Source organism: Pyrgilauda ruficollis, unplaced genomic scaffold (assembly GCF_017590135.1).
Source record: "Pyrgilauda ruficollis isolate IOZ18807 unplaced genomic scaffold, ASM1759013v1 scaffold1, whole genome shotgun sequence".
NCBI classification, from domain to species: Eukaryota; Metazoa; Chordata; class Aves; order Passeriformes; family Passeridae; genus Pyrgilauda; species Pyrgilauda ruficollis.
The window spans coordinates 4720245-4744288 of record NW_024508100.1 but is presented as its reverse complement, the minus strand read 5'-3'; the positions used below and the strand labels follow the sequence as shown (position 1 = coordinate 4744288).

The 24044-nt window shown below is 39.3% G+C and overlaps 1 protein-coding gene across 4 annotated transcripts in view; it reads right to left on the bottom strand.

Annotated features, from left to right (window-relative positions):
• The window catches only part of RGS12 (regulator of G protein signaling 12), an 87200-nt gene extending 64596 nt beyond the window's left edge, over nucleotides 1–22604 (bottom strand). For 2 of the 4 annotated variants that reach the window (XM_041464593.1, XM_041464672.1), the window contains exons 1-2: nucleotides 19149–22604; nucleotides 11587–13537 (exon numbers count right to left, since the gene is read on the bottom strand). In XM_041464593.1, coding sequence (XP_041320527.1) covers nucleotides 11587–13443 — 1857 coding nt within the window. In that variant the 5' untranslated portion in view covers nucleotides 13444–13537; nucleotides 19149–22604. The remainder of the gene's footprint in view (nucleotides 1–11586; nucleotides 13538–19148) is intronic. The other 2 variants (XM_041464424.1, XM_041464507.1) reach the window with 1 other exon arrangement.
• Nucleotides 22605–24044: the final 1440 nt, after the last annotated feature.

Sequence of the window (24044 nt, the reverse complement as noted above, 5' to 3'; positions counted from 1 at the left end):
ATTCCACTGAGAAGCAGACTCTAGATAAGATTCATTATCACCAGATGCCCCATTTTGGAAATAATTACCTATTTGAGCTGCTTACCTATTTGTGGTCAGAAGCATAACAAAGAGAAAGAGGGAGAGCGGACAAAAACAACTTGTAAATTGTGTGGTAATAGAAAAGAGAAAGTAAATTAGTATCCAATCAAAGTTTATATTTGTGGGTTTTTATATTTTTATGCAAAACTGACTACTGAGCCCTGGGTGGAACAGTAAAGATAAGAACAGGTTAAGAAAAGAGACTCTGGGAATAAAACAATGCTTAAGTAATGATTACAAACTATAAAAATGCACTGAGCTAACCATTTCCCCAATCCATCTGGATAACAATTGCAATTAAGAAAATATTTTCAACTGACAAAAAACTCTTCCTTCCTCTGAAAAATCAAATTAATCATCTAGGAATTAAGGAGACCATTATTAAAAACCCCAAAAAGACTACAATTCACAGGTCTGGGAAGTCTCCCTTTTCATCTTTTCTTGACTCTATTCCAGACGTTCAGACTATGAGGCCAGACCTCCCCCTCCAGATCAATTAAAAAATGGCTGTGCATACACACATGCACACAAAGAAGGATAGAATCACATATCTAAAGCAAACAGCACCATTTTGGCAAATGTTTTTCATGGGACTCTGAAGAGCTGGAAATAAAAGCATCCATGACTTGAACAGAAAACAGCCATTGAAACTAGAATGTACTAACCAGCATGGCTAAAAAAATCCACAGTATTTGAACACAGAGAAATTGTTAGTGCAATGACGGATATTAATGTCAATTCTGCAGTCTGTTAGACATAAAGAAATCACTGTAGTTCTAAAAGCCTTTATTTCACTATTAAACAAATATTAAAAACCACTGAATTGTCCACAAACAATTTCAGAGCAATAAATGTATTACCAAAAAAATGGCCAGCTTGGAGCAACCTGGTCCAGTGAAAGGTGTCCCTGCCCATGGCAGGGGGCTTGGAACAAGACAATCTTAATGTCCCTTCCAACCCAAACCACTCTATGAAAGATATGCTGTTACATTCTCTGTTAGCTGCCAAGCTAAAACACTGACATTTGCTGCATGAACATTAGCCTGTAGGGTTGTTTGGGTTTTTTGTTTTAAATACAGATTGCCTAGAAGCCCTAGAATTGTTTATTATGCTACCTTAAATATTCTCTTCCAAAAATAGTGTTGCTAAATCTATGAAACTCTAAAAATATCTAAATAGTCAAGAAAATCTAAGAAATTCTATCAGAGAACAGAATTAGAAACTGAAGTCCACCTGACATTTTACTAAGTGCTTTCACCTTAGAACTTTTAGGAATCCAGAAGCCTACCAAAAAGAACAGAAATTTGTGAAAACAAATTGATCAGTGAAAAGCATGTGCCACAGCAATACATCCTCTCCTATTTGCAATGCAGATACTTGCCACCCTGCTACTACTATCTATCACGGTGAAAGTATAAAAGAACATATCTCTAAGAGCCTTTATCCTGTTATAATTTGGCAGATGGAGAGGAAAAACAACATAGGATTAAAGGAATTAAAGTACTGATGGCTCTAAAAAAATCCATTCCTTTTTCTACTCTTATAAAAAAAAAGTAAAAATTAGAATGGATTGAAATACAAGTTATATGTATAATATAAGAGGAAAAGGACAATTAATGGGGTCCGTGTCCTTTATTTTATTTTTTTGATAAATTACCCTTTTTTTTATGGCTAATAGGAAATGGCAAGTGCAAATATGACAATGAGAGCACTGAAAACAGGTCACCAGGGGAGGACTGATACAGCAGCATTTTGTGAACGTGTCCAAGTGAGAACAGTTTCTGTCTGAGAACAAGAATGATGTACAAGAAAAGTACAAATGAGAAAGGAGAAAATATTGTATTTCATGTATTAGCAAGGCAGAGGAAGTGAAGAAGGATGTGATTCATGTGAGACTGCAAACAGACGGACAGAAAGAACAAAAAGGTTCCAGTGTAAGATGATTTGCACAACTCTAATTATTTAAAGATAGAACGAAAAAGGATCGGCTCTTAAAAGTATTTTTAACTGATAAACAAGTTAAGCAGCAGCTCCATATAAGATTTTTGGCAGCTGTGGCAGCTTAAGGGTTTTGCATGTACCTCTGACCACTCCTGCAAGCTCACAAATTGCAGCAGGCTGTGCTCTCATCTCCACTAACAGTAAACTAGAGTTTACAAAATGAAATAATCCTGTTCCTAAGGCAGATCCACACATGCCAGCACAACTCATGATACTCACTGCCAACTCTGGCCTGAGCACCACAGGAACTCTTTTAAGCTGGAACAACCAAAGAAATGCAACATGAAACTATGACAGCCAATATGTGACTGCAAACTAGAGCCTGAGTGCACAGAAGAAAGTGGATGAAACTTGATCAATTATTCAGAACACAAAGAAACCAAACCCCTTCAGAAAACATCTTCAATTAGCTTAAAGGAATTCCCAGCTATAGCACGAGCTGTACTGTGCTCCTTTACATTCCAGAAAATGCACTTATTCAGTGCTATAACCTTGTAACAAATTATCACATGCAACAACCTGAAATTTCTATTTTGTGCTAAATAGTCTTTGTGCCTCTCTGCAGTTATTGCCTGGATATTACTAATAGATTTCCTCTCCTCTGGTACCAGTTCTAAAGCTGAAAGTGCAGAAAGGGCTTAGCAAGGAAGGAGACAGGCAGCTATTGGAGCAGAAGAGACTCAGGAAGGGGGGAATTTTTGTTGGGAGTTCTGGCAACCCTGACAACAAATAAATACAGTGAGCTGGCAGCAGGAATCCAAAAAGGGGAGAAAAGGAGAAAGAAAAACTGTGAGGCTTTAGGCCAGCTTCCAACAAATTTACAACTTTTCATGGAAAACACATTATAGTTTGTGATCTTGAGAGGAAACTAAATTTAAGTTTAGGAAACTAAAAGGGACTGAGTCTGATGAGACAGAGGTTTTGCTTCTGGAAGTGGAAGAGCAGCAAGAAGGAAAGGTAAAATATAAGGGAAGCTATTAAAAAATGTTTTAAAAGCACTAATAAGCCTGATGATCTACATTTCTAGAACTATGCTTTCAAAACTGTTTTACAACAAAAGTTCATCTCACGAGATCTGAGCGAAATAGTTTTAAAAGTTCAAATGTTTGATTTAAAAAAAAGCACAACAAATCAATGAAATGTGATGAACAAAGTTCTAGGAGCTTTAAGACAAAAACACCACTACCAGTGTGCACTAATTTTCATAGAAAATGTTTCCCCTCCAGTTCAGCTGGAACAAGTACATTATCCTATGTCCTGGCCATTTAAGAGAACACCAAAGGACCATGCACATGCTAGAATGCTCACACAGAACTGCTTGCCTCAATTTAAAAAGCTCAACTACTTAAGCAGCTCAACAGAATTTGGTATGTTCTATGTGTCACAGAACTTAATCATACTAACTATAAAATCACCAAATTTTAATGTGTCCTATTTCCAGCTATTGAAGCTTTTTAAAATTCCCACTGTTTTTAGGTTTGATTCTGTGACTTTGTGTGGTGAAGTGCATAACAGTTTGGAGCCCAGATACACTGACCATATAATTTGAAACTTGTATGGATAGTCAAAATTTACCGAATTTAATCCTGGCTGTTAAGCCCCTCAGCAGAAGGGTCAATCTGGATTGGCAGTTTATCTTTAAAAATAATGTAGTTTTAAGACTTCAGGAAGAAAGTTCCTGGCTTAGAGCTCTTTGAAAAGGGATGGGAAACCAGGGATGCCACAGTAACGCCAACAAAGCATGCAAAATCGCAAAAATAGTGAAAGGATCACAAAAAAAAAAAAAAAAAAAAAAGTAGCTGATGCAGTCTCAAATCCTGATCTAGACTGTGTGGCTTTGTGCTCCTATCTTGCCCACTCCCACCCTCAGCATCCACACCCCTGACTGAGAACCCCTCTGGAACAGAGCACGTCCTGACCTCCTTTGTCCCTCATGCCACCTGCCAGCATCACGTGCCCCCAGCCAAAAATGACACTGAAAATCAGTGCCTGTAAAAGGAGGGTCTGAGAACAGAACAGACTGAAATATGGGATATGTTGGGTAAGGATTTCTTGTGTTCTGAAAGAGATAAAGGAATCTGGGGGAGCTGGGAACCTGGCTGTGGTCCCCTCCCCTGAGCTGTCCCAGGGAGCAGCAAGTTCTGGGTACAGGTGTCAGTGCTGACAGAGAGGGCTCCAGGTGTCAATGCTGACAAGAGAGGGCTCCAGGTGTGTCTGTGCTGACAGAGCACAGGGCTCCAGGTGTATCTGCACTGACAGAGAGGGCTCCAGGTGCTGTGGACAAAACCAGAATGAAAGGACACCCTTGAGGCTGCCCTGCACTTGTGTCACCACCATGGAGGACAGTACCTCCCAAAACCCAGTTAGATGACAAAGGGTTGATTAAAAAAGGTTTATCATCATTCAAACTTTAGTAGCAGGCTTTTTTCTGCAGGCTTTAATTACACTGCAGTTCCTAGGTTTTAGGGTTTTTTTTGGTTTTTTTTTTTTGTTTGTTTGTTTTGGTTTTGGGGAGTTTTTCTGGGGTTTTTTTTTGTTTGTTTTTTATTTTTTTAGTTGGGATACACCCAGATGACAAAGAATCCAAATGCTACATTCACCAGTGCTGACCAACAGATTTGATGACTTTTAAGAATACTTCTTTACTGATCGGATGATAATGACACATTTCACTCCCTTCTACCCATTACAATGGCATTTTAAATGCCAGTTTGGCCCATGATACAATGAAGAATGCTGCAAAATTTCATATAAGATCTACATGGATTCCAGGAAGACACAGAAAAGAGACTGTCCTGACATTAACATCCAAGTAAATGAAATTTAATGCTTGTCTTCTGTACTAAGGATATTAGGCATAAAACCCTGACCCATCCTAATCCCTTGTCAAGCAAAAAACAACAAAAAACAACACCAAACCCACAAATTTTGGTGTCATTTATGCATATGAAAAAGTAAGATCATTTTCTCAGTATAACTAGATAAAAGTATCTTCTATAAGTTGGAAGTCTGGTAGTTGGAAATTGCAGAGGCACAGAAAGACCTGACTACACTAGGGGAAAATGTGAAGAAAAATGCAAAAAAAGGACAAAACAACTAGTTTCAAATCATCTTGAACATTAGGTAGGCATTAGCTGGGAACATTAGTTCAGTATAGCCAAATAATCAGTAACAATCAAAACTCTGACCAGGAATCATCATAAAAGAAAAAAAAAAAAAAAACAAAAAAAAAAACCCAAAAAATAAGCCATATGAATACATTGTCTGTCCACACATTTTTAAAACTGCTTATAACTCTGGTAACCCATCTCAAAAATAATATTACAGCAACCATTTATATTATAATTATGAAAAGACTTTTGGAAATGATAAGACTAAGCTAACTTCTGATTGGAAAGTAAGGGATTGGTGATTAAGGTTTAAACCAAAAATAATATCACAAAGAGAAAGTAGAGAGAAAGACTGTTAGTATTTCTCAGGACAAATATTAGCAGGTATGAAATGAAACTATACAGAAAATACAATTACGTGGTGTTTTCTTTCCACACTAATTAAACTGCAGAATATGTAAGTCAAGTGATATCAGGAATGCCAAAAGTACAAGTTCACACAGGTTTTAGCAATTCCATATTTATTTTTGTTAATTAAAGATTTTTATTCCATGTTTCTTGTCCAGTGAAAAACTGGTATTTTACAACTCCTTTTCTCCTCTAAATCTTCTCAACTGCAAGAACTCAGATCTTTCTTAGTACAGACAATAATTTCATAATCTCCCATCTCAAAGCTTTTATGTTTAAAACATAAATATTAAGCCATTTTTCATTATTTCAATTCAATCTGTGCTGAATTTTTTCCCACACCATTTTCTTTCTAATACACAAACTTGAAATGAGGACATTTCACAAAAGTCAGCATTGCTCCACAGACATTTACTGTCCAGATTTTATCTAATTTTTTTTTTCAAAGAAACACAGCCAGCATTATTTGGGCTTTTTTATACTTTGAAGATCCTAGAACCATTTTTAAAATAATTTTAGAATATTATAATTAATATGAAAAGGCTGTATGGAATTACTAAATATTGAATTGCTTTTCATTTTCTCCAAGCAAAAATCAGAGGACCTAATTCCTATAGATGCTTCTTTGCAGATTAATTCACAATAGCACATTCTCAGATCTAGTTTGGTGTTTGGGATTTTCCTTGAGTTCTCTTTAAGGTATATAGGTAGATTACAAATCAAATCAGAACCTATAAATCCAAAAGTTAACATGATATTGTGATGCATAAGAATAGCAATCCAGCTGCCATTAATTCGGCTTTAAAAACAGCTGTGGTGGAACAATTTAAGCTAGTGAGCAAACAGAATTTTAAAGGAAAGAGAAAAAAACATGTAATTATACAACAAAAAAACAAATATGGGAACGACAAAGCTTGCCAACATTGTCTCTGCATCTAAAATATCTGCTTTGCAGTCAGTTCACCATCCAGTTACCAACAGTAAAAAACTGCAATATGAAGCAAATTACAGATTTTCACCAGAAAAAAAAAAAATCATTTTTAACTTTGACAGTATATATTTTTCAGTAACACTTGCTTTGGAAACAATGACAACTCTAAAGTAGTTACAGTTAAACTTCTGAACAAAACTGTGATGATCACAGTTCTTAGGAATAATAATAGCTGCCCATGAACTAGATTAGCAGGGAAAGATGCCTTAGTGAACCCCATAGTGCAGCTTGCCTATCTTCTCTTCTACATTTTTACAATATTTTCAGGAGCTGAAATTATGAATGTTACCAAGCAGTTGATATATCTTATTGTTAAAAAATACACATTTGCAATACTATTGTCCAGTGAGTCTCATGAAATAAGATTTTCTGTTTTGTCTTCTTCTAAGATCTACAAATAGGATCCAACTACAAATTAACACTTCTCATCAGTACAAATAATGTGATCAAGACAGAAGTATAACAAGTGTGAAATAGTAAAGGATTTCTAAATTTCTATAAAAGTAAAGGATTTCTAAAAGCCAATACCCAAAACTTTAAAAAGCTTTTTAATTACATTTCAATAGATTTGTCATATTCACTTGAAATAAACCTAGGACCCTAATGCTAGTTATCAGGCTCAGGTTGTAAAACCCCTTTTGATCATCAATGTTATACTCACTGTCACACTATTAAAACAGACTTTCTTTTTGTAAAAAAGAGAATGGTGAGATGTCAATGCCTAGGATTCTGTCCTTATGGAGAGAGAACTCAAAGACTAAACTGACTGTTATGAAGCTTTCCAGTGGAAAAGGGAGTATTTTCCCAGTAAAACTTAATTTAAAACAGTAATGGGTAGACATATTTTTGGCCAGGCACTAGCCTGAAAACAGAGAGTGAGGGTTGAACAAAATCAAACGTATTTATATTAATTTAGTCTAGAGGGAAAGGAATGCTTCCCTGTTCAGCAATTTCTCAATTCCCCTGCCAATTCTAACATCCCCTGATGTTTTCACATTGCTTATGGTGCTTTTCATTTGTGTCACCCAAAAACCATGCACAGGATCAAGTAGGTAAGTGACTGGAATTTAGTGGGATGCTAAAGAAGGTGAAAAGAGCAATGCAACAGCAAAGGCAGGACAGTGCAACTGGAATTACAAACAAAAAAGCAGGAATTATTCCATTCCTACCAAAACTACAACCAGGCTCCTCATGTTGGTCTCACAGACCTCACGAGAGCATACACCCCTACCCAGCATCAATCTTAGAGCAATTTAGAAGCTTCTTGTCACCAGAAATCTTCCTTAGCTGTTCTCAGACTGAAATGCGCCTTGCCTTCCATGATTTGCCTTTTCAGCAACATCATCAGACCTCTCCCTGCTTGTTTTCATCTAAGACCTACAGAAGATATGGATGCCACCAAAAAATTCTCATTAGAATATTGATTGTCTCCTTTCTTCAGTAGAAATCCTCATTGTCTCCTTTCTTCAATAGAAATCTGTTCACGTGACCCTTTCAAGGAACACTAGAAATGTGAAGTTCAATACAGGGAACAATATGAGAGGTGCACAGGGCCAGAGATAACTTCTGGTAGGTCTCAGTCAAAAGAGGTGGACTAGAACCAAAATCTCCCTGATTTAGTTCTCCTCTTGCCATGCACAGAAACCTTTTTAAAAGGTTTTAGAAAAAAAAAAATAAAACCTAAATATACAGCAATTGTGAAAGCATGTGTTCAGTAATTTGGGGATAATTCATAATTACAACATTTAAAAAATAAAAAGAAACCTCATGGCATCCACTAACAACAAAATTAGGCATTTTTACCTATTATCTATGATTAACATTTATACTGAATTTTAAAATGCCTTATAGCAGCATAAAGAAAATTAATATTTTAAAAGTGGGTTTGCCAATTACCACAAAATTAATCACAATTCTAGTCTGTGAGCTGAAAACATCATCACTAAAGGGAGAACAAAGCTCAAAGAATGTGTTTACTTGCTTGTAACCTGAGGTCTGAAATGCCATATCTATTCCTACTCACAAGAAGCACTTGCCAGACTCAGTTCTGAAAGTGCAATTTTAAATAGATATGTTCACTTACACTTTCTCACATCTGCTCTTGTGTGCTGTACAACTCACAAATGTTTTTTGTAAGTGCAGCTATAAAATCTGGAAGCAGTTTATGCCCATCTTACCCCCCACTAGCATTGTACAGTACAGCATATTTTTTGGAATTACACACTGTGATCATCACTGTTTATCTGCACAGCAGCCCTGCTAGAGCAGAATTGCACCCAGGAGCTCATGTGTGATGAAAATCCCAAGGAAGACAGTGTTTCATATGGAAGCACAGAGTCCATCACAAGAATCTCCAGCTTTGGTAACCTTTTCTCCCTATAGTGGCTTCTACATTCCCACTCTTAGGATGTTTTACCTTTGGTATTGATACAAAAGACAAAAGCAATTAAAGTGCTGTTCTGCCAAATGAAGACTTAGACTCAGCCACCAGGCTGTAAAAATATGAATGTAATCCTACGTGGCCACTTTATGCACTTTATTCTTGACTGGAATGAGTCTGAGCAAGCTGTGTAAAATAAGTCCTCACCACTTAAAAAGGTCACAGGCAGCTAAGAACATGTAATTTTCTAGAACACAGGAGCTAACCCACCTGAATAATGGTTTGGAATGGGCAGTTTTACCTCGTCCCTTCACACAAAATAACAGGAAAGCCAGAATTTCTCTCTTATGAAAATGAACTAGGGCTCTAAGATGCAAATACAGATCTTCCCTATTTCTGCAGCACCTGAAGTACAGAGGTATGATCATCAGTAATGAGATCCTCTGATTATTTACATGAAAGATTTAAGATGAGAACATTGTACAACTTCATCTCTGTGAATTACTCCAAATAATCTTCATGAGCTTTTCTCATCAGTTTCAACAGCCTTCAGTAACACTGAAAAATGAAATTAAAATGCAAAAGAGGGTCTGTAGCCTTAATGAAGAGATTAAATGCTAAAACCATGTAGGAACATTTAAATGTGTCTTGCAAACAAATTTGTCATTAATCAAAGAACAGAATGTCTATTTTATTATCAGATAGACTTAAAAGGGAGGATTGACATTCTTAGTGTTGGTTTATGATGATCTGAATGTTACAGTAGGTGAAATATTATTACTCTTTAGCCAACTGTAGAGCATCTTTCATCTCAAAGTGTAAAATTTTCCATGAGATTTTAATTAGTATAATCTTGACTTCCATGAAGTAAGCGTTTCTGAAAAATACCCATATTACAGTCATGGACAACACTGCAAACACAAACTTATAACAGAGACCCTGAAGGAATTTCAGCAGCATCCAATGCAGTGCTTGCAACCAACATCCACCACGCACCTGCACCAGGTGCTGCACATAAAGGGGCCTTTTTCATGGTCCATCAGCAAAAACTTCAGGGCAGCATACAGAATTGAGTCTTAAGTGGTTTGGGTGGCCAATGTTTACAAATTTAGTGTTTCTGTTTGGCTTTTGAAAGTGTGAATCACCTTGTATTTAAGAACACTTGAAATTTAATTTTATTGTGGCTCTGGAAAACATTGTAGCAGTGTTTGCCTTAACAATACACTAGTGTATAACTATTACACATACTAGTTTATTTCTTTTTATTTTCAGCACAAAAAGCATAAAATAGAACGTACACAAAAGTTGCTTGCTTTACAGTGCAGGAAAAGCAATAAAAAATATTTTCTCTTTCCATACCAAACCCAAAATATTCTGAAGTTCTACAGCCTAATCCCCAGAAAGGTTTTGTTTCTAACAGTATGAAACAACTAATGAACCTCTATTGTCATCCACTTGATCAGTGGCTGCATTTTTTAATCAGGTGAGAAAAAAACACATTTTTTTTCAAAACAGATTTGGATATCATGATGGCCGTCTGAAACAATAATATAAGCAATACACAAAACTTTCACATACAGAGTTTTGTATACTTTTTGTGCTGAAAATGAAAACAAACAAACTAGTATATATAATAGTTATACACTGGTGTGTTGTTAAGGTGAACACTAATGTCAGCCTGGAATGACAAAGCTTCCTGAAGGCTAATTTGGAGTATAAAATTCTGTCTTTCCCTGGAGTCAGCAAACATTTCAGATATGGAACTGCTACTGATCCTTTCAGTATCAGAACAATGGCCTCCACTTTACCAGAATTCCAGTTATCAACAACAGACCCCCCTGAGATTAGCTCTCTTAACAGCAAAATGGGAGTCACAAAGGGTATGTAATCATCCTGAATACTCTTCCTACACCTTTTTTTGTTTTTTAAGTCTCCTTGTTTTGTCTAATAGTAGACAAAACAAGAAGAAACGGTAATTTGGAATAAAATTTAAATTACAGTCTTGCTGGCAGAATGTTAGATTTGTGACCTACCACTACCAGTTTTTTATGTCAGTTTTTAATGTTACTTGTATTGAGAGGTTTGCTGGAGTGAAGTTTGTAATAAAACAGTCTTATTCGGTTAAAAAGTATATAATCCAGGTTTTTGACTGATTATTGGACTACGTCTCTATAAAAATAGATGGCACCAAAATAACAACATTTGCAAGCCAGCCTTCTACAAAAAGGAACCAGACTAAAGATGCAGACTGTTTCCATTCTTTTGCAGCTGAAGGTCAGAAATTGAAGTTGCTAAAATGTCAAGCCTCCTTTTCATTTCAGTGCCACTGAAACATTTGGAAACAATGGAGAGACAAGAAGAAAAGTGAGAAAGCCCTAACAGACAACACTTCCAGCAGAAGTATAATTCCAGCTGCACTCAATTAAAGAGGAATATGAAACGCCTCTGCAGACGAGAGCAGAATGTATATTTTTTTAATCTGAAATTTTGTAAATTATATAATACACCTTTAAATTTTAATATGCAAATATTACTGTGTAAAAGTACCATAGGCAGATGGGTTTGGGTGTAGGGGTTTTTGATACAGTTAGGAACCAACACCAGCATGTTCTTACCTTTTTATCTTCTTTAGATTTCCTGATACTGTGCGGAGGGCCAAATTTGTTCTGAATGCAGAACATCTTCTTGGACCATTCACTTTTGTGAGATTTTAGCTGTGGCTGACCGAAGCTGCCCTCGACTCTGTATCTGTCAGCTGGAATCTTACTCATTGGGGGGGGAAGGGTCCCACAGTTCACACTGGACCAGCCATCTGTGGAGTCGGTGTACGACTCCTGGTCGCTGGCATTCCCATGCTGCCATTCCTGTAAAACGTGCACAGGCAGCCACCTCTGATTGCCCAGGCCTGCAGCGTTTTTCTTGGATGGGGGTACTGAATTTCGGGAGGAAACCAATGGAACTTCAATACGAGCAGAAGGGCTCAAGTGTTTGCTTACATTTTGGGACTTCTCATTCTGAATTACTTCTAAAGGGATGCTCCCCTCCTGCTCATGACAGAAGCCATTCCAATGGGAAGCAGGCTGATTTTGTCCCCTTCCTACTGGATTTTCCCATATGCTGCTAGGAATGTGTTTACTTGGATTGGTCCCTAAATCAACCACCAGAACTCTATTATTCTTTTCTTCTTGGTTGAAATTTCCAATCCCGCTATCACTGTTACTGCTCGTACTATTATTCTGATGGGCATCTGCATCGCCATCGAGGAAAGCCCTCGCACGCATTCCCTCTATCAGCTCCCCCATATCCCTGTACAGGACAGAAATAAACTGCAGGACAGGTAAAGATGATGTTGGAAACTCCAGACAGCCATTTGTATCTGGATCCGCTGTACATTCCAGTCCAAAACGTCTTGCTATACCCTGGTGAATTTTATGATGAAATAATTCAGGATCCACCATAAAAACATGGCAAGATGTCCTCAGGACCCCTTCATCTTCATGAGCCAAGCTTGCATCATCATTTGTCTGCATTGTAACTAGTCCAAAAAATCTTCTATCATCTGGGCAAACAGCACTGAATGCCAGTTTCTCTGCAGGGTATTCTGCCACAACACCTGATTTGTCACTGCAGAGCTGAATACAGTCATGCATTATCTTCATCATCACCAGGGAATGGATTTTTTGCTCTGCCCGCAGGCGTCTCATGCACCCACGAATGGCCTGCAAACTCTCTGTTTCCAAATTTGCAGTTGTTGAAGGAAGTTCAATGGAGCCTAAGTAACCTACAATCATGGCAACATTCAAAATACTTGCATCTAACCCAAAGTCTTCCGCACTCTCCAGTCCAATTCTAAAAACTGAATCATCATTCAGAACTTTGGCTATTTCTTCCTTTGACAGTAGGTTTGGATTGCTTGCACTTTCATTGCCAGTTTCAAATTTCATAGCAGCAGAAACTGAAAATGATCTTTGTTTTGATGCAGAATTATCTGAGTTACCAGCACAAAGAGCAGGATTCTCAAAGATCATGTTGAAAATGCCACCAGACTGCATTTCTTCGACAACTTTCTCTGCTCTGTTTATACCCAGAGCTTTAGAGTCAGGTTTGGGTTTCAGCCACCCCTTACCATCATAAAAACCAACTTCTTCATCACTTGAACATGAATCCATATGACTAATCCCTTCAGCAATGACCATGTGCAGAACTCCAGAACATTTCCCTATAAGTTTCACTACATCTTCATGTGAGGCTTTTTTCACATTGATTTCATTCACTGCAAATATCTGATCTCCTGCTTTAAGACCAACATAATCTGCAGGGCTTCCTTTCATCACACAGCTAAGAACACAAGGAGCTTGTCCAGAAAGGGTAAAGCCATAACCTGCTCTTCCTCGAGCAACTTCCACACTTCTTATCCGTGGAGGAGCGTGCATGTTGAGCCGACGTTTGACCGTTTCTCCTGGTCTGTACATTTTGGATTATTTTTTTTTTTCCTAAAATAGGAAAACTTTTATTTAGTCCAGTTTTTTCTCATGTTTCAAGAGTATCACTCCGTCTGATGAAGATCTAAAAAAAGAAAGAAAGAAAGGACATTTTAATTCTTATCATATTTCAGGTTTTTTAGCACCAAGTATTCCTTTTACTGTTGAGAAAAAAATCACTAGTGAACTCTACAAAAACTATTGCCAGAGATTTAACTAAACACTCAGAACAGTTTGAAAAGAACAGGTACCACAGTGTTAATTTTAGTGATAAGAAAGGAGTTGCAAATGTAAATAAAGTGGCTGTCCAAGATACAACACGACAGAATGGCAAAGAACAAGATCCAAGTTTTTTGATGTTCAGTCAGTGTTTTTTAAACTAAGCATGTTATGTCTTCCCCAATACCCCCACATTGCCTACTATTCAGTTACCTTCTGGCCTACTGCACTATTATACTACCACTACATTTTACATTTCCTTATTTAAGCTCATACATCCTTTCCCAAAACAAAAATGAGAGCTCATGTTCATCTACTCAGCTACACCTCACCCCCTTTACACAGCGTACAGAAACAGGTACCACATGTATCATGTAAAAGAGATTAATTACCCCTAGAGTAGCCTGTATCTCTCCACAGACTCTAAAGGCAGCTTAAAATAAGTATCTCAGACTTCAACTTCCTTACATACATTTATCTTACATATGCAATGACAAGTGGGCATTCAGTCATGCATCAGACCAAAGGGATCCAAGATCAGATTTACCGTTACACCCATCAATTAATCCACTCAAAACAATTTGTCAGATAGCAAACACTGTAAAAATGCATTTCAGACCATCATTCCAACATCCATGTGTTTTAGTTTAGCTCAAACATTCAAAAAAAGGGAAAAAAAAAAAGGAAAAAAAAAAAAGGAGTGAAAAAGACACATGCTGCCAGCATTAATCTAGACATGACTTTACAATTAACATATAACAGCTTTGTATGAACAGCAAGAAGTAGAATATTTCACTACATTTTGGTGTCAGCACTGAAGTCTGGATGTCTTGTTCTAAATATACTCGGGCAAATTCCATTGCTTTAGAGAGGTTTTCCCCACTAAGCAGGTTAAAATGCATGAAAATTACTAATACAAATAAAATAAATGACAACTTGTTCAACTTTTGAAACTCCCCCCTTGTTGCACTATATGAACCCTCACTTCCATAGGTCTGGAGAATGACAGAAAAACCCATGGGACTACAGCTGTATAAAATTGCAATAAACACCATCTGAGCAAGTGAGAACTAATCTGACAATAATTACTCTGAGTTGGTCCACAGGCCTATTCTTAACTCAGACACATTGTAACATATTTAAAGTGTACAGGTACTTGAAAGCAAGTATCTTGCATATGTGGGCAAAATGCAGGCAACATTTCAGATAAATGCATTCACATAAAGACATAAATATACATACACACAGAGACAACACATTTCTTTATCATATCTAAAGTGCTAAATTAGTGGTGTCCCACTCACTACTTGCATGGACAAAAAATGACCAAGAAATCCTACTGACATTGCTCTCAGCTACAGAAACAATAAACCCACACTCAGAATGTGATTAAATTCACAGCACGCTACTTTCACAGTATTTCTGCCTGGGTTAGAACAAACAAGGCAATTACTTCAGAAGTTTTACCAATTAAAAACCAAACCAAAACTAAAATATAGTTCAGAATTATAGCCTTAATTACTTATCTACATATGAGCTCCTTGATTACCAAATTTAAGAAACCACTGCTGTTTCTCAAATATTCTGCTAGATACTCAACTGAAGGATGTAATTCCCACTGGATCCTTCTAAACCCAAAACAGGACAGATTTCAAGATACCAGAAGAAATCCAGTTGGCCTTACTTTGGGGGTTTAGTTTTTTGGTGTTTTGTTTTGGTTTTTTTTTAACAAAGGGACATCAGGTTTTTATGTCTCCATGGTGCAGCTGTAAGTATTTAGTGTAGAATGATTTTTGCAAATTGTTTTACTGTAGCAATTATCCAGCTTCTTAAATGATACTTTTCCTATAATTTGAGACAAAAAAAAACACCTACACCTTGGCTTTAAGAAGTAATAAAACCTCACACTTAACCTTTAAACAGAAATCATAACATAAGGAGTGCTTTGCAAACATTTAACCAAACTTAACTCTTACATTGCCATAAGAAAGCCCCATCAACTGGCATCCTGTCTCATATCTTAAACGTTGTTTGACCCTTTTCTGATGGGGCTAAACTTGGGAATCAAGAGGTCACTGTGCATTCAGCTACCTCTAATTAGGTCTAGTACTTTTTGAGAATAATCATTAAATATTTCAACATATAGTTCCCAAAAAAAAAAAAAAAATAGAACTAACAAATGCCTAACAGTAAATAAAAACCTTCTATCTAGAAGCATGAATATATTCATGTTCTAATTTGCCTTCTAGTGAATATTTCTGTTTTCAGCTGTCTGGAGAATAGCCTAATGTGACCCCTGGGTACCCTCTGAATCTGTGCTGTTAACCTGGTTACCATAAAGCCCAATAGTATCTGGCACCTAAAACTGGACTACTAGCTTGCAAGAGGAAAGGAAACAAGAGAGTATGAGATTATAAACAATCTCCTTTTAAAAATATAATAAAAAGCAGTTGCTACTAAAAAACTTAAGATTCCGTATTGTAATGTTGAAGTGGCTGATAAGAAAAACAGGTTTTTTACAGCTATCTCTGTAATCTATAAAAAATATCCTAAATGCCACTATAAAAAACACACAATGAAAATGTAGTTAGGCTGCTCTTGGGAAGAGGCAAACCCCAATGCTGTCCTACATCACAATTCTGCATTTGCTAAGAGAGGTTTTCCTTTTAACTCTCTTCACAAGTCAATTTACCCACTTTCCTTCCTAACCTATGACCCTTACACATCAAGCATTTATTGTAGATGATAGCCACTGACAATGAAATGTCATTCAAAAACCTGACAATTATAAAAACAAAACAGCAGGCTGCTAACATGTTACTTTCCTCTAATAACGATGTTCCAGAGGTATGAAGACTTTCAGCTATTAATATATTTGTGAAATTTTGTAGGTGTAAAGTTAGGAACTAATTCAGCATTAAAGGGTTTTTGCTATTAATGTGTCTATACTCTAAAAAACCCCAAAAAAAAATACCAACCAAAGAAAAACTGTATTACTTCACTAGATACCTCTTCCCTCCCTCAGTACCTGAATATTACTGTGCAATCTTTATGCTAATTACACCCAGGGCAACCAGCTCATTAAATGTATCTAGGAAACTTCAAGACAAAGGACCAATATATCTCTTCTGCAAGAACTCTCAGCATCCATGTTTTACTGCAATAAAGGCATGACAGGCAAATAGAAAAATTATGAAAATAGTGTTTCCCCTAAGCAGAGATTAGTTGATTGTCAAACTGTTAACAGACTAGTTCAAAACTAAATTATCAATTTCTCTAATTGCTAGCTTTTCTCCTAATTTCTTTGCAGACTTGAAACGTGGAGCTGAAGAGATAAGGGACAGAAGTGGAAAAAACTTTCACAGTTCCAAAGCAATCATGTCTGAATATTCCTTTCCTGTAATAAATTATAAAACATATAACATATACAGTGAAACAAAAACACCAATTCACTTGCACTGATATAAAGCTTTGTAGCTTTATAACTACAAAATATTTCACAGAACATTTCAGGCATAAACACTTAATATGTACACATTAAGAGTTGTTCAAGTATGTGAAATAACATAATTTGTCTATACATATCAGCTTTGACACAGAACTGCAAAATTAAACAAAACATTCAAGACTTCTGCCAGTATACAGTCTGGTCTACCATTTGAATCAATTATTTGTGGGGTATAAAACACCAAAAATACCAGTTACAGTTGAATTGTACTGTATCCCACAAACACTGCATTTCTGTATGGAATGCTGCTACATATCCATGCTAGCTTTTCAAGTCATTTTCAAATGCTCCAAAGAAAATAACATGTATTTGCTTACTTTCAAGGGAGAGAGGTGGTTTGTTTCCTGCTTCTGCTCTTATTATGCCATAGCAACAAAGAGAACAGAAACAGGAGGCACACTCCTGCTGCAGCCCATGTTAAACTGTAACTGAGCAGTCACAGAGGGCAGCAGGGGAGCCCCTGAAGATCAGGAGTACATGACTGACCACCACTACTTCCCAAAAAGCCTCTGGAAATAAGCTGGTGCTCAGTACTACAGGATCCATGTTAATGTGCAGAGACACTGTCTGGCTTCATTGTCTGGCTTTATTCTGTTTTTCTGTAGTGAGACTGTAAGAGAATAAAGTATGCAAAGTGGAAGTGCACAGAGGAGAGAGACTGTTCCCTCATCTCTCACACAGGTCTTGAAGTAATGCAAAAGACTCTTCAGCATGGGTGCCAGTTGTTGAGGCAGAACTGATGCCAAGTCCCTACAAAGCTCAAATGAAGCTGTCACATTTGAATTCCACTAACTATTCAAATGTGGTACATGTTTATAGACAAGTTACACAAGAAATGTAACAGCACAACCTGTAGAAGGCAGCTACCAGTTGTTTGAGAACTTGGGCAGGACAATGTTTTGATAAAAAAAATCTCATTTCACAATTGCATTTCACAATTGGCAAGACAGACCATTATGTTTCCTTTAGGTGTACCTAGTGTGATCATTCAAAAAATACTGACTGTAGTTAGTAACAGCAGGCTAAAAAGTTAATAAAAACTCTTCTTCTGCTGAAGACAGTGTACAAAGTGTAAGGAACACAAACAGGATATTTGCTGATTTGTCTGACAAGACTCATGTGAGCAAGGACAGAGTTTCCTAAAGCTATTGTACAGACAGTCATGCGCCTACAATTCAGACTAATTTATTTGCTGTACTTAAGAAGGTGGAAAAGTTTTGTTCGCAGTTAGGCATTTATCCCCCCGTTCTTTTCTTCCAAATTCGTTCCAGAACTGCTGGGACGCCGTGCAGAGGGGCGGCACTTGGGGTGGCAGCAGCGACACCCGGGCGGGACGGGCTCGGGGACAGCCGGGAGGGCTCGGGGAGCTCTGCGGAGCAGGGGGGCCCGGCGGGCTCGCAGCAGCTCCGCACACCCGCTCGCACGGGCCCGCCGCCGCTGCCCCGCTCCCGGGGAGGCTCCGGCGCTGCCCTCAGCGGGTGCGGGGCCATCCCGCGGGGAGCGGCGGGCCCGGTGCTGGAGCAGCGCCCGCGGGGTTACCCATTAACTGCCCGGCTCCCGGGGCAGCGCTTCCCGGGGGGTGGAGCTGCGGGGAGGGGAGAAGCGGCACCTGAGCCCGCAGGAACGATTTGAAAAATCAAGCGGTAAAAAACGGGAGGGCACGGAGCGCCCGCGACCCCCCCGCGGGCGGACCCGCCGTCCCCTCCCGCGGCGCGCCTGGGGGTCGCGGGCAGCGCCGCAGCCCGAGGGGCGCGCACAGGGGCGGCCGGGGCTCCCGTCTGCCCCCTGCCTCCCCTCGGCCCCCGCCGCCGTGCTCCCCTCCCCCCTCGTCCCCCCTCCCGCCGTCCATCTGCCGTCCCCGCTCCTCCCGCCGCATCCCACCGGGGTCCCGGGCCGGGCGCTCGGCGGTGAGGGGGATGGGAGAGACGGGCAGGCTGCGGTGGGCGCTGCCCCGCTCGGACCCACTCACCTCTGTCCCCCGGGACTCCGGCTACTCCGCCGAGGCAGCGGCTGTCCCGGTCACCGGGGAGACGGCGCCGGGCTCGGCCGCACGGCGCTGCGACGACTGGCTGCCCGGCGCTGTCAGTCACCGCGCTCGCCCGGCGGGGTGGCGGTCGGGTTCCTGGACAGAGAAAGGGGAGAGACAATACCCCGCGCCAGAGGACTACAGCTCCCGGCGTGCTCTGCGAGCGGCCCGCTCGCTCCGGCCGTGGGGAGCTAACCGCGCGGGGCATGACGGGGCGCGTAGTTCACTGGTCTCTCCGAGCCGCCTCGCCTCGCCCTGGGCTCCGGCGGGGCGGGCAGTGCGCAGGCGCGGGCTGGCGGCGGCCGTTCGAACGGGGCCGGGAGCGGGAGCCGGGCTCGGCCTCGCACCGCGGGCACGGCGGGTCCGGGACACAGAGCTGAGCCCGGGAGGGACTGACAGCCCGCGGCTCGGAGCGCAGGTGGGACAGGGAGGCGCTGGGAGCCGCCTCAGACAGGTGTGCCGCGCCTTTGAAGCGAGACAGAGCGCGCAAGGTGAAGGTGCGGGCGGGGGGAGCAGCGGGCGCTGCCTTCACCCGGGCAGCCTGAGGCGGCAGGGAGGCACTGCGGGTAATTAACACTAAGGGCAAAGTGTGTGTGCAGGGGGAGTTCTGCTGCCAGGGTGGAGCTGGGCACGGGCAGCAAGTGCCCAAAATACTCCGGGGACACCTCTTCACTTCAAAAGGTCGCCCTTATTTTAAATAGGAGAGATAGGAAGAGGGGGGAAAAAAGTTAACATGAGTTAAGAAATTCGTAAGGAATATAAGAGTCAGAAAAAGGGAAGAATTAACCAAATCTCTTTGACTTTTCTACAGAACCTGAAAGGATTTTGTGTTCTTAGGAGAAGAATGAAATCTGTAATCGTTAACGTGTACTTACAGAAATCCTTTGCATGTGGGGTATTTAATTTTATTTCTCTATGCACAGGAAACCTGGCACTGAACTTACCAGGCACAAATTGAAGGAGAATTCTTACCTTCTTCTGGGGTTTTGTTCCCAGTCTCCAGAGCAGGATATCTATCCCACAACTCACCGTTGCTGTCATCTGTGTAAGATAATACCTAAATTGTAATACTGTGGCTTAATGGTTTAACTTTAGTAATTTGTCTAATTCTTATCCAGTCTACAAAATCTTAATAATTCCATCCTGAGCTGAAATGCTTACAGGATACCAGAGTCTTCAGGAAAAACAAAAACACAGGGCAAAGGAAAAAGCTTTTTGGAAAAACAGAGGATCCTGCTCTTCTACTCTGGCCTTCACCTTCTCATTCTGCTGGTTTTTTTCTTTGTCAAACAATCCCAAGGAGGTTTCTACCAATCTGAGACATTTCAGATCGACCTAGATCCCGGTTTTGCTATCTCTCTTATCCAGTTTTATGGGAAAAGCTTCTGAAAAGAAAAGATAACTGAATAAAATAAGTATTATGTCTTTTTCTCATCCTCACAGAAGACATCATGGCAGATCAGTGTAACAGATTTCTGAACTTCGTAAGATGTATTGTGTCTCATTAAAGTAATTATTAAGTCCTTAGGGAGCCTAAAAATTCAAAACACAATGAAGAAAGTTCAGTGGTTGATTTTAAACCTCACAGCTGATTCTTTCAGGCAAGGTACAGTAATTTTAAAAAAATACTCCAGTGATTTAAGTTTGCCCAAAGAAGCTATAATTCTTTATCCTTTTGGCTAGGAAGATGTCACAGGTAAAGAATTGCCTTCCACAAATCCAAGGTGTTGGTTTGGTTGCCATCCCTTAAGAGCCCAATTATTTCCAGCTGCCACAGGGGGTTGTCAAGACTTTATATCTTTTGCCACTGCTTCTCTTGCTGTGTTACCCCAACAGATCTAGGACTTGCACAATCTCCTTGCCTACTGAATGGAAAATTGATCAGTGTATTTCAGTCGGACCTTGTAAATGGCTGTAACTGAAGAAAATCTCTTGGAAAGTGACAAGTGGAATTGTAAGTATCCCACAGAGGTAACTGCAGGTCTCCCACTGCATCTTTATGGAGTTAATACACAGGAATTATGTTTTATTTTGTTTCGAAGAGGAGGAATGCTAAAAAGTGCCATCAGCTGCTAACTACAAACCAATTACTCCATGGCAGTGTCAGATTACCCCTTCCAAATATACTGAGTCTGTTATATTTGTGATAATCAACAGAATTGCTTGCACTTTCTAATAGCACAGGAGCATGTCATTAGTCTGGCTTCACAGAAGATATTTTGTACTACAGCAGAATTTCCTACTTCAGTCATATTCAGGAAGGAAGAAGTGAGAACTGAGGACTGACATGCCCACAGGTGTGCTCACGTGCCCTACTTGAGTCAGAAAATCCAACTCATCCAGACTGAATTTAGTGCTTTTCTTCAGTGCTTTTGGAAATGGTGATTAAGACTTCATGTTATAATCTGGAACAAGGTGATTAATGGCTCCTCAAAAATCCTCACAAGGTCTCAGCTGTAACTTACTGTTTTCACCACTGTTGGAGACAATAAAGGAAGAAAGAGTGTGAAACAAAGTGATAAGGATTTGTGGCTTTGGGGCTGGAAAAGCTTTGGCTTATGAGGCTAAGTAGCTTAATGTTGGGCATACAGACATCTCAATCACACCAAGGGTGGCTGTCACCAAACAGCTTGTCAGGCTTCATCTGGAGAGCTTTACAATGCATCCTGTAATGGAGTGAGATTATTGCTGTCACAAACACCAAATGAGAAGTCAGAGAATAAATATAGTCCAGCATCTGACGAAGCCTGTGGTTTTAATTACCATTGTTTAATTACCTTAAGTAAAGGAAAGGAAATGCTGGTTGTTCCAAAAAGGTTTTTACAGGATACAGAAAAATCCTCACATAAATATCACTTTTATCATTTAATGTTTTCATCTGTTTAAAATAATAAAATTGTACATGATTGTCAGTGTCAGGTGATTTTTCAATTTACAAACATGATTCCAACTTTCGCAGCTTGATTTTGTTCTGAACAGCAGGGAAGACTGTGTGTGATATACAGTGTAGTTAGCTTGTGTTGGCCAGTTAATACATAGTTGGGAGCAAAGTCATTGTTAAAGAACTTATTCTTTAAATTCCAAAAGCTCTTCTGTTAACCAGCCCATTCAAAGGGCCAAATTTTGTATAAATGCATTTTGGTTTGGATGATGGTGTTTCCCATCCATGCATGCTGATGTACAGAAACCCTTACAAGGAGCTGTGAAGTAGTAGAAATAAAAAGGGATGGATACTGATCCTGTTGAATCTTGACTGGCCAATAGAGGACATATCCTCCCAAATTCTATTTAATAAAAGAATTGATCCTTGTGCATCTACTTGGCTTTGTAATAGTGTCCTTACCTACTATGATAGTTAATTAAACATTAAAATATAGTTAAATAGATTTTGTGTGGAAAGGTTCTTTTGTGCATTTAAATATGAGAACAGTGCCACTTGCAAAATTGAAGGTTCAAATGGTAAACTGTCTGGAATAATTTTTTGTGTGTGAAAACAGGCACAGCCAGGCCCTGGTCCTGAGTGTGCCTTTGGAAAGTGCCACAATATAAATATAATTTTTTCATATCCTAAGAAAATTAATTCCCCTACAATAGAATGTGCTGTATTTATTTTTCCAAATTCACTAACAGAGTTTAAATGAAACATTTTGATGTAGTCAAAAACTGAAAACACAAAGTAGTGCTCCCTGATGTCAGTTTTTCTTTCCTTAAGTATAGCTACCTGTTGTTAAACGTGATGTCATGTTAAACCTGCAGTGCTGATGAACAACCCTAAGGTATAGAACTAAAAAATCTGCTAAAATATCTACTTCAAGGACACAAGAATATTTATACACTTCCGTCTATTTAACTATTTAACATAATTCCTCTGATAAAAGACCCTGGCTCCAGGACAAACTATGCGGCATTAAAGTGAGGAGGAGGGATCTCTGCTCTCAGCAGTTAAGTCAAGAATCATTTTACCTTGCTCTAGTCAGTATGTGGCAAAGTCCAAGCATTTTTCTATTTCCTCATCCAAGCTTTTCACCTCCAAACTTTGGAGAGGACAGAAAGTCCTTTTGGACCAAGTTCAGTCTGTCTTTATGATACCTGCCAGACACACAGCTCTGCTTGTGGCTCTGTCTTCTCCTGAAGTTCAGCTGGCAAGGCATGGCATGACTGCAATGACATTGAGGTCCACCTTGGCAAAGATGGTTTTGGTACAAACAGCAGCCATTCCTAATAACACAGAATGACAGGATTCTGCCCTGGCTCTCAAATCTGCTTCAGCTCAGGCTGACTTCATCTTCCCCCACCTCATAATGAGATTCTGAATGTCTTTTAAATGAAATTAGAAGATACTTGCTCATTCCAGGTAAAAATCATCATGATTATTGTATAACTTCAGCAATTAAAACTCATATAAAATGCACTGAGATACACTTATCTAAAAGAGGATAATTTTTTTGTGCTCCACCAAAACTGTGGTTTCATCTAAGAATAAACTTGCAGTTATTCTAAATGACCTTCTGAAATGAAAGTTCATTTGTTAAGAGTCATTTTGGCCTTGACAGCATGTGTGGAATTCTTCTGAATACCTTCACCATTGCTTCTTAAGTTCCTCTCAGAACTAGGTTAAGGTCTTGCCTCCTATTAAAATTTAAGTTCCATGGTAAAAGTTGAATGTTGATGGATTATTTATTTCAGGCTGTGGCAGCCTATTTCCTTTTTCACCTTCTTAAGTTTACAACATCTGTGGTGACTTGCATGAATCAGGTGACCCAGGCAGTTCCTGCTGAAGTCCCGATGATTATGGCTTGTCTTCCATAAGCATTTTCACATTCTTTCTTTGATAACCGG